General features: G+C 63.8%; 1 protein-coding gene across 2 annotated transcripts; it reads right to left on the bottom strand.

Annotated features, from left to right (window-relative positions):
• Positions 1-3,356: 3,356 nt before the first annotated feature.
• On the bottom strand, positions 3,357-11,076 carry LOC128907221 (E3 ubiquitin-protein ligase RNF19B-like). 2 transcript variants are annotated; one of them, XM_054195802.1, is made up of 10 exons: positions 10,908-11,070; positions 9,367-9,458; positions 6,998-7,585; positions 6,293-6,483; positions 5,853-6,003; positions 5,263-5,425; positions 4,748-4,862; positions 4,429-4,566; positions 3,918-4,110; positions 3,357-3,775 (listed from the first exon to the last, which is right to left on the bottom strand). In XM_054195802.1, the coding sequence occupies exons 3-10, from the start codon at positions 7,438-7,440 to the stop codon at positions 3,616-3,618; spliced, it is 1,554 nt and encodes a 517-aa protein (XP_054051777.1). In that variant the 5' UTR covers positions 7,441-7,585; positions 9,367-9,458; positions 10,908-11,070; the 3' UTR covers positions 3,357-3,615. The 2 variants fall into 2 exon arrangements, with proteins under 2 accessions (XP_054051777.1, XP_054051776.1); XM_054195801.1 differs by having other exon boundaries at positions 3,918-4,566; positions 10,908-11,076.
• Positions 11,077-11,165: the final 89 nt, after the last annotated feature.

Raw genomic sequence — 11,165 nt, 5'->3', positions numbered from 1 at the left:
AAGGGGCAACTCGGCACCTGTTGCTTCCTCCCTGCAGTGAATGTCCTGCCCAAGTTGCCTCCAAACTGTGAATAAACAGACTGAACTGTCACAGGAATGAGCAGAATTATTTTCTACAGTCCTAAAAGCATTTGTTACTTCTGAAGTCTCTCTAGTTTTCACACGTCCTTTTTGGAACGGGGCCAGTAGTGATGCTGTGGAAGGGTAAACCCAGTCCTGGACGGAGCGCCCGGAGCTGCAGGGCCCTGGGAGGCTGAATGCGGAGGCAGTTCTGCTCGGTGGAGTTAAAAACTGAATTGTCAAGTGCGTGCTGTCTTGTTCCTGCGGCAAGGCATCGATCTCAAGAGGGTTTGGTTTTAAACTTTCTTCCTGGTCATTAAAGAAAGTTTTTGATGTAGGACTTAGAACCAGTCTCTGTGGAGGCCCCTAAAATGACTCTGGTTAGCGGTGGGCTCACGTTAGTGATTTGTGTTGAGGTGACTGGGTTTGGACCATTTACCATGTGCACTATTGATGTTTTATCATGCCGATTTTTAATCAAAATGCTCTGTGGTGTGTCACGTGCCGTATCAAAGGCCCTCCTACCTACAGTTATTTCTGTTAAGCGAGTGAAGCTGTTCAGGGGGCGGAATCGGGAGGTTTGCCAAGGCTGCCCCGACAGTTCTGCCAGGGCAGCTCCTGGCCGTGAAGAGGAGCCGGGGAGGGGTCCTGGCCACCAGGAGGATGGTCAGACCCAGGGCTGCCGAGGTCCGGGGGGTCAGTGGGAGGCACCTCCGGGGCTTGGACTTGCTGTGGGTGCCAGGGGGTGAAAACATGGGGCAGGAGAGACCCTGGGCTGTGTGGGGACGGAAGGGACTGCGGGGGGGAGGAACGAGCATGGGAAATGGGCATAAAAGGGGCCAGCTGCGTGTGAACAGAAATAATAATGGATCACCACAAAGTGATCTTTTTTTCTAGCTGTTTTCCTGGGTGTGGGGGCTCTTTCTGTCGTGCATGGGGGGAGTTCTGGGGGGGGGGGGGGTGCGGGTGCCACCAAAGGGAGGGACCCGCGTGCGTGGGCTGGGGAGGGACACGTACCTCGGTGCGCACTCGCAGGCGAAGGTCGGGCTGGATTTGCTGGTGAGCAGGGAAGAGGTTTGGGAGCCAGGTTGTGGTGGGGCCTGGGGCAGATCCTGGAGACACCACACATCTGAGAGATGGTTTCTGAAGGCACCAGGAAGCCCAGGCCGTCGGTGAGGTGAGACATTCAGCTGGAGACACAAAGGAGGCGCAAAGAAACAACAGCAGGAGCAGTAATTTGATTATTAACCTGACCCAGCTGCTCGCAGGCCCATCAGAAGAGAAGCGCCAGCCCCTTAAAGGACGATGCCCGAAAATCCAGACAGACAAAGAGGTACAAGAGCCGGAAGGGTGTGTGGGGGGGTGTGTGTGTGTGTGTCAAATCACAGACCTCCCCCCGGCTCCTCCCAGGGCTGTCCCAGGGCAACAGTCGTCGCCAAGGTCCAGGTGTGAAACCCATCACCTGCCTCATCGGAAGCTCTCCAGATCACCTTTCGAGCACTGAAGGGTGGCTGCCTGGGGGCAGGATGCAGGGAAAGAGCATCTGGGGACAGCACAGGAATTATTATGGGATGTTTAGGGGAGGAACCAAAGGTGGGAAAAGGGAGGGATTTAGGAGATCTGGGGAGGAAGACTGTGGGAAATCGAGGGCTAAGGGAACGAAAGGGTGTATTGCATGTAAGCAGGGACTACACCAGTGTTGCCATGCCCTGTGCCTGGTCACCACAGTCTCTCCTGACACCTGATTGAACTCCACCTTCAGCTACTTTCCTCCATGTGAGTGTGGGGCCAGGGGAGCGTCTGCGGTGCCAGCAATGGCCACACATGTGTGAGCACTGGCAAAGAGCAGCCGCACCAGCTGGGCAGCAGGTGATGGGGTCTGGGAGCGGGGGAATGAGGGGTCTCTAAGGGCAGCGCTGGATGGGACGGGAGGTGTCAGCTTTGGGACCAGGGAGGGGACCTGATGGCTGCTGGGTGGGAGACAGGCGCCCCATCATATGCTGGGGCCAGTGAATCACAACAGCGAGGAGCGTCGTGTGACCATGCACGGCTGGGGAAATGTTCAGAAGCAGCTGCTTCTCCCAAGGATGCTGCAGTGGCGTCAGACCGGTTGTAGGCAGGATCCCGCCTGGCCCAGGGTGCCCACCCACAGCCAATGGCATTCCACATGGTCCCTCCACACTGGCCTAGCTGCCGGATGGATCCCTGGTGGGGATCAGGACCCACAACCTCCACCTGTGTGGCACCCCGAAGCTTGAGGGCAGGAGTTGCCCCCACCCCAGTGCCGCAGCCTGTCCCAGGCATTCCTCAGGGGCAGCCTGGTTGTTTGCAGGCAGGGTGGGAGGCCACAAAGACCCTGTGCATGGAGGCGCCAGGTTGGTCACCGCCACCTTGTCCTCATCCACACATAGAAATGGACGCCCTGCAGCTTGTGCCAGTATCCTGTGGGATGCGGAGGGAAGACGATGCAGGGCATGGAGCACTGCAGCTGTGGTGGTGGCCGGGGGCTAACCTGGCCCCCAGCCAGGTGCTACACTGGGCAGGAGCGCAGGGCTGCGTGGGGGCCAATAATCCCAGTGCCACCAGGGAGGGCAGCAGCTTTGGGGCCGTGGTGCTGCCGGCAGCCTCACCGCTGTGCCCGCTCCAACTGGGAGAAGCCATGAGACCCTCTCCGTGGCAGAGTTTTCTTTCCTGCTTTGGCGCGGGTGCCCATCACAAGGATCCAGGCGGGTCTCCACCCTGCAGCACCCATGGCTGGCCTGGGAACCGCCCCGGGGCCCCTCCGCACACTGCCCGGGCAGCCAGGGATGCCAACACGCAGACACAGGCCAGCACAGCGAGCCCTGTGTGCCGCCGCCAGCTCTGCCCCACGCAGCGCTCGGCCTCCCACCCGCAGGGGCTGCTCCGGCCCCCGCTGCAGCTCTCCCCCACCACACTCAGGTCTGTCTGCCAGAAGCCACGCGCTGCCCCCAGGAAGCAGCCGAGAGCACGCAGGACCCACGGGGCCACACACTGCACCAGGGCTCAGCCCCTGCCCAAGGGGCTCAGTGTGCTGGAGCTGGATGAGGCCACCAGCACCATCCCCCCCCCCCCGCCCCCCAGCTGCCAGCCACGCTGTGCCGGTCCCACAGCCGCAGCTCTCACGCTAACGGGGTGTTTGCAGAGGGAATATCCCCACTGTGCTCCAGCTCACTGCCCCTAGTTGTCCCCCCGTGTGGGGAACGCTCACGGATCAGAGCCTGCTGTTATGGGGCTGTGCTGGCAGGGAGGGGGCTGTGCCGCAAGAGACTGACAGACCCTCGGGGAACTGTTTTATTTCCCAGTGGTGCCAATGCTCAAGGCTGCTTTCAGGGAAGGGGTGGATGGAGCTCAGCACAGTCAGTGCCCCCCAGCCTGGGGATGGCCAGGACCCAGTTCGTGGGTCTGGGGGTGCCCCACAGAGGGTGACCAGCTCTGCCACAGCGGGGCACAGGGACTTTGTGTCCGTGGCAGGTGGGAGCCCAGGTGGGGGCTCTGTGGATCGAGGTTCCCCCTGCTCAGTGCTGCACAGTCCCCTCACTCTGCAGGGATGCCCACAGTGCTGCACCGGTCACTGCTGCCTCCCAGGGAGTCCCCGGAGAGACTCTGCCCTGACAGCATGCTGCACAGGCTCTGCTCCCGGCCAGGACGCGGCGCTGCCTCGATCGACACCTCCACCTCGATGTTGATGCCTTCCCTGCAGACAAACACAGGGCCTGAGAGCAGGAGCCCAAAAAGGGACATTGCCACATCCCTGCCCGGTACAGTGGGCACGGGGAAGGCTGTTAGGACGGGGACATGCCAGTCCCCCACTCCCCAGCCCAGCAGCCCCAGCTCACCTGTAGGACATGTCCTGGCCCTCGCTCAGCATGCTCCCTGCGAGGGCCACCGTGCTGGCTGACTGGCTGTCCTGCTCCTTCCACACAGCCCCGTGCCGTGGGCTATGGCTGCTGCTGGGGAAGGAGGTGGTTGTGTCCGGGACCCCGTCCTCACCCCCCCTGGGGCTGGGCAGCACCGACCACAGCTCATTCACTGGCAGAGGGAGAGATGGCGCTGAGCACCCTGTCTGCAAGGACCGCTCCCTGGCAGAGTGGGGAGCAGAACGGCCCACCGGGCTCTCAGCAGGTCCCAGACTGCTCTGGGCAGCACCCGCCTCCCCCAGGACACCAGCGTGCAGCCCCCTCGCAGGGAGAGGTGTGTGTGGTACCACCCCGGGCAGAACCGACACGTGTCCACAGGGAGCCCCTGGCTCTGGAGATGTCACAGCCACTGAGACGCCAGGCAGGACCGGAGCCCCTGCGGCCCGATGGAGGGTACGGGATGGTGGACAGATGGCAGTGCAGGACTCACGCTTGGTCAGGTTCTCCAGCTCCACCACGCCGAGATCCCCAGGTGGGCTGCGGCTGCCCCCGCACCCCCAGCGGCTCCGACACAGCGACAGCACCACCACTCCGTAGACGTAGGTGAGCATCAGGGGCACGCCGACTCCTGCGGGCAGACGGGCAGCTATTTCCCCATCCCCACCAGCAGACCCGGCTGGCCTGATCCCCTGGGCAAAGCCCTGGTGCCCCAGGTCTCAGACTTTCCCCCCGGAGACACTCCACTGCAGCAGCCCCCCACTCTCTCCAACACATGAGCAGCACCCTCAGCCCTGGCCCCGCGCACTCACCCACGGTGACAGCTGTGATGATGGGGGACACAAAGAGAGAGAGGAGGACGCTGCTGGTGACAGAAAAGCACTGCTGGCACCCCGACAGGCTGCTCCTCCGGCTCTGGCCCAGCACCTCGAGGACAAACAAGACAGGTGAAGGGCTCTGCAGGGATCTCCATGCACATTCCCCAGCACTGGGGTCTCTTCCCAGCCCTGGCAGAGCTGTAGCCGCAGCTACAGCTGCCTGGACACCCCCTCCATCTCCTCAGGGACAGGCGGCCATGACAGTGCCACCACCACAGCTCAGGTGTCCCTGGACCCACAGACCCCTTCCTCCTTTCGCCCACCCCAACCCCCGCCTCTCCGGGCTGGGAGGACCCTCACTGGAGGGAGCTGGGGTGGGCAGCAGAGAGGGTCCCCGCAAGGAGGGGCCGTGGGGAGTCAGGGTGGCAGAGGGACATGCTGGGGAGAGCGGTGAGCCCCGTGCGTCTGCCAGGCTCAGCGGGGAGCGGGACCATGGGGGACTCCAGTACCTTCCTACCCATGTAGATGGGGATCCCAATGGTAATGACAGGGACAGCGATGCCCGCGACGAGGGAGATCACCATGGGCGCCCCCAGCACCATGCCCAGCTGCCACAGGATCTTCCGTGTCCGTGACCAAGGCCTCTTCCCCCAGAAGGTGCAGCCAGAGGGGCTGCAGGGACAGAGCAGGGCTGGGACAACGGTTCCTGCGCAGGGGACCAGCACAGGCCGCCCTCGCACTGGGTGAGGCCCCTGGGCCTCTGGAAAGCCAGACTCCCCCATCCCAATCCTGAGCTCTGGCCGCCACCGGGGACCCTCCCTGTGGGCTGCTGAGAGCCGGCCCCAGCCCCCAGCCCTGACAGACCCAGCAGCACAGACCACTCCGCTCCCCCCCGACCCGTCCCACAGCCCAGCCGGTCCCAAACCTCGCTGTGCTGCCCCACATCCCAGCCCCACAGCTCCTGGCAGCGTCCCCAGCCCCGGTCCAGCACCACAGCGCCCGCAGCCCAGCGGCAGCTCTTCCACCCACCCCACAGCCCCCCGCCCCAGCTCCCCAGCACAGCCCACGGCTCCCAGCGGCCCCACAGCCCCACACGGACCTCAGGAAATGCACATCGGAGATCTCCTGCAGGCAGAGCCAGCAGAAGAGGCAGCCACAAACTGCGCAGTTCATGCGGTTGCAGCTCCCGTCGTTGATCTTCATGATGAAGGCACTGCAGCGGGGACAGACTTTGATGTCCTCGGCCTCAGCTGGCGGGGGGAAGGAGATGAGATAGGATGGGGGGAGCAGGACAGGACAGTGCAGGTCCAGCTTCCACACCCTGTCCCAGAATCGCAGCCTGTCCCATAGGTGTCAGGGTGAGCCAGGCACAGCAAGGTCCCGCTCTACGCTCCCGGCTCGACTGGCACATGCCTCCACGCAGAGGCAACCAGCGGGGACCACTGTGGCTCCAGCATCCCCACAGGCAGGAAGGTGCGAAGGCATCCAACTGTGCCAAACCCCTGCCCTGCCTGCTCCCACCCTGGGCCAGGGTCTCACCGTGGGCCGAGTCCTCCGGATGGATTAGCTGTGCTGCGGGGTTGGCAAGGCCGGGGGCCGGCGGCGCTGGCGCGCAGGGGCCATTGGGGTGCCAGGGCTGCCGGCAGTGGTAGCAGAACTCAGTGCCACAGCCCTCGCGTCCGCAGGTGAGGCGGGGACACTCGGCACAGCCGTAGGCGATGACAGCGTAGCTGTGGGAGAAGGCGGTCAGTGTTGGGGGGGCCAGCGGTGCCCACGGCCCTCCCTGCATTCCCACGCAGCCACTCCCCTCCCTGGCACAGCCAGGCCACGCAATGGCAGGTCCCGGCTCCACACCGAGCCACAGCTGCAGCCCAAGCTCAGGAGAGCCTGGAGAGACCTCACCAGCTCAGACTGCAGCACAGCCTGCCCCATCCAGCACCCACACAGTTCCCCCGGGGCATCGCAGACTGGCCGGCATGGCCAGGAGCACCAACCCTGGCAGAGACACGCAGCTGCCCAGGGTCTGCAGCGGGGACAGGGATCGGGACGTCTCTCTGGGCAGGCACAACCCCACACGGGACCAAGTCACAGGGGGACTGAGCCTGGAAAAGGCTCACAGGACAGAGGCACAGTCTAATGCCCACCAGCTCCTGGTGGGGAAGGCCACGGCCTCCGCCGCTGCAGGGAGGGGACACCCACACCGTCCCCCCGCTCCTGGCTCCACACAAGGGGCCAGCGGGTCACCTGCAGTCGGGTGCGGGACACCATCGGGTGCCGGGGTCGGCCACCAGCAGCCGCCGCAGGAGGAACTCCTCGTACTTGTCACGGAGGGCAGGCTCGGCCAGGAGGCGGTGGACATCGGTGGGCTGGAGGGCGGCAGGGCAGTGCGGACAGGCCACCGGCACGCGGCTCTCGCCGACGGCAATGCGCAGGTACTGCTCCAGGCAGGCCCGGCACGAGCGGTGGGCACAAGAGGCCAGGGTGGGGAAGGCCTCGGGGGGCTGGGGCAGCAGGCACAGAGGACACTCCACCAGCTCCCCGCCCTCGCCCAGGGGCAGCACGACGTGTGTCTCCTCGAGTTCCTCCGGCTCCAGTTCTGGCGACTTCTCCCCCCCGATGGCCTGTGGCCTCCGCCCAAAGAAGCCCAGGAGGCGGAGGGGTCCGGGCACCCGTGTGGGTTGCTCCATGGTGGCCCGTCAGCTGCTGTTGGGCTACGGAGGGTAGCAGGGAGGTGCCAGCCCCATGGCCAGGCTCCTACCTGGGCCTCAGAGCCAGCATCCTCCCCACAGGCAACAGCCGAACCATCTCCAGACGCCGTCGGCACCGCTCAGCCTGTGGGGAATCACAGGAGATTGAGCTCAGGGCTCCGGACCTGGGAACAGCCCCCTGGCACCCAGGAGACCCCCCTACTGCCCTGCTGATGGGCCCTGATGCCCACCCAGACCCCCGGGCCGTCCGTGCAGCCACACCACCAAAAACAGCCCGGCAGCTCCGGGACAAGTCCGCAGCCAGTCACAGCCAGCCCGGTCCCAGCCAGACATCGCTGTGGGTCCAGGGCACGGGGCTGACCCCACCAGCAGTGCCCCGGCTCTGGCATGAGCCTTGCAGATGGAGACCCTGGTCCCCTGCCCTGGCTGGGGCTGCTCCAGATCCTCCTCCTCTGGTGGACCACAGCCCAGGTTGGGGCATTTGCCTCTCTCTGCTCCTGCGTCCGCCATCCCCTTCCACACCGAGCTTGGGCAACACAAGAGCCACCACGTGCTCCTGAGCCAGCTCTGTTCTGCCCCATCCCGTCTCCCTCGGTTCAGCATCCAAGTCCAGAGACACAGGACCTTCCAGATTCCCCGAGACTGGAAAGTCTTTGCAAGTGGTGAACACTGTGACAACCAGTTTGTACACAGGGCAGTACAATAATCACGCTCTCAGCCTCCACGGCTCTCCTCTCCAAGGACAGACACGGCTGAGGCTCAGACTTTCCGCTGGAGTTCCAGTTCCCAAGAGCCACAGATTGGGCCCAGCTGGACGCCAGCGCTCACTGCTGCGGACACAAGCTCCTAAACCCAGCCTTCACTGGGAAGCTCCTAGCGATGGAGGCAGCCCAGAAGAAAACTCAGGACAAATCAAAACTGCCATCTACTCCTCCTCAGGGATGGCTTCCAGGAGAGCAGGGAACGTCTCGCTGCCAGAGACGGTGCTTCCTCCGCAAAGGCTGGATCCTGAACTGTGCCGGGAGCACAGAGCTGCAACCCAGGCAGCAGGACACGAAGCCCCGTGGGGAGCGGTCACTTCTGAGCGGTGCTTCCCCACATCCCACGTACTGCACTAAAACCTGCACCACCCACGCTGCTGCTGCATTTGTAGAAGAGACGACCACGCTAAAGGACCCAAAAGCCAGTTAATTAAGTGACCAGAAGACAGGTGATTACAAGAGAGAGGAGGTAAATCTGCCAGTTTTTCCTTACTTAGAACTCACAGTACTCCAGGGCCACACCATAACCGCTCCTGACAGCAGAGCCAGCCCCTCCACTGCTCTCCTTGCTCTTTCCTTATCTATAGTCCAGAAAGGGGCATCCTACACTTCACACCTCCCCAGCACCGCTGCATCCCTCCACCACCAACAGCCTCTGCTGGGTTTTCCCTCTGAGCACAGCCAGAGCAGCAGAAGCGGCAGGTATTAGCGAGGGCTCAAGTAAGATCGAGGAGTCCGATCACATCTGCTCGGCTGGGAACGAGCACGGTGCTGCAGCGTGATAAAGCACTTCCCAGTGAGTTGGTAACTGAAGAGCTCATGGAAACCGGGCTGAGACTGGGTTTAAATAGTTGTTAGAGAGAGGAAGGAATGTACTCAACGCAGGGGAGGGCAGCAGGACTGCTGCTGGGGGTGACGGCTGCCGTCACTGGGGACTCTGCCTGGCAGAACAGCAGGAGCCAGCGCCAGAGCAGCAGCAACGGCTGCGCTGACACCACGGCCACCAGCTGCCCGATCGGCAGGGCCAGTCCGCGAGGAAACACCCAGTGTCCTGCGGCTCCTGCACTGGGACGGCGGCACCTCGACTAAACTGCACAACACATGCGAAGAAGCACCGGCAGGGATCTAAGTGTCCCCAAAGTACCTGTCAGCGGGGAATCATTGCTGAGGACACGGCATGGCCATGGCTCCCCTGGGACCGCCACAAAGTCCAACACATTCGGCTCCTCCTGGGACCTGCAAATAAACAAAAACTATCTGTGAGGAGGCTCAACAGCAGCAGCTCATGCACCCAGAGCCGCTGGGACATGAAAACAGCTCTATTAACAGAGAAGGCAGAACGAGTCCTGTCGATGGGGACCAGGGCAGGGACCTCAGCATCGGAGAGGATGAGCACAAGGCACGTCTGAGCCAGAGCAGGGGCTGCTGCCCCCAGCACAACCATCTGCACGCGGCCATCCCTGGAGATGGGTGGAACAAGTCCCCAGGCAGGGTAACCAGGGGTCCTTGTCCGCAACACGCAGGATGCAAAGCCCTGGATGTCCCTAGCTGGGACGCTGGAAACAGAAGCTGCAGCTAACAAACCGAAGGGGTGGGAAATGTGATGGCTGAGCTCCCCTGGGAGCAGAGGTGCGACTGGGCTGCACGAGGAGCCACCGCAGCATCCCGGGGCCCAGCAGGCTTCTCGCCTGGCAAGGTCAGGGCACGTCTGAGTGCCCAGGAGCCGAGCCACACAAACTGGGGGAGATGTGCTGGGAAGAGGGGTTATGGACCACAGGGATGTGCCAGGTGAAATCAGGAGCTCCATCGCATGGGGACCCATCACCCACACGCACTCCTGGGAGAACTCTGCTCAGCTCTGCAGCCCTTGCAAGAGCCGTGACCTTGGGGACAGGACTGGCAGAGGTACTGGCCACAGAGGAGCCACAGCACGGCCACGGCGCTCCAACTCCTGGGATTGTCCTGCAGCTGCCTCTCCTCCCACGCCTGGTGCTGGGCAGCTGGGCTCGCTCTCCTCTGCGGCCACTGCCCACAGGGGTCACCACGAACAGAACAGTTCAGGTGGAAAGGGACCTCAGGAGATCTCCGGTCCATCTTCCTGCCCAAACCAGGGTCAGCACTGTGGGTAAGGGCTTTGTGCCAGCTGGGTCTTGAAAACCTCCAAGGAGAGAGACCACACAACCTCTCTGGGCAACCTGATCTGCGACTGGACTCGTTCCACTCCAAGTACTGGGGAGCAGGACCCCAGTGGGCGTCTCCAAAGGATGGATTCAGCTGCCTCTGGAGATCAGACCACGGGAAGGACAGCGAACCCCTCTCTGCTCACCCAGAAGCCCCAGGTCCCTCCTTCCAGGAGCGCTGGAAGCACCGGGACAGTGAAAGACCCCAGCACTGCGGCTCGCGGCCACCCGAGTGTCCCGCTCTCCGGCCTCTGCCCACCCTGCCCTTTCGGCCCAGGGCAATGCGGGCTCTGGGCCACCAGCCCCATTCCACGGCACCCGGAACCGCCGGAGCTCCACGAGCCGTGCACAGAGAAGCCGGTTCAACCCTCCGCTCCAGCGGCCCATCCCCTGCCGCTGCCAGTCCTGGACACCGGGCTCCTCCGGCCCTCTCCTTCCCCCCAGGGACGGCCAGAGCAGCCAGCGGGGCTGCGGGCACCGCCGCTGGTACCGGCACGCCACTCACCGAGCTCTCCCCTCGGTTCGGGGGCCCGGCGAGGCTTCTCGCGGCCCTCCGGGGCTGGGCCGTGCCCGCCGAGGCAGCGGAGGGGGGTCACGGCAGCCACCCTGGGGAGCACAGATACTGTTAACCCCCCCCGGTGCTACGTGCGTCCCCCGCCCCCCGACCCCTGTGCCTGCCACCGGGGCCGCCGCCTGCGCCGCTCCCCCCGGCCCGGGAAGGGGCGGAGCTCCCGGTGCCCCCGCCTCGGTGCCCCTGGCCCGC

The sequence above is a fragment of the Rissa tridactyla genome, chromosome 3 (genome assembly GCF_028500815.1).
Source record: "Rissa tridactyla isolate bRisTri1 chromosome 3, bRisTri1.patW.cur.20221130, whole genome shotgun sequence".
Lineage (NCBI taxonomy): Eukaryota > Metazoa > Chordata > Aves > Charadriiformes > Laridae > Rissa > Rissa tridactyla.
This window is presented reverse-complemented; position numbering and strand designations above follow the sequence as displayed.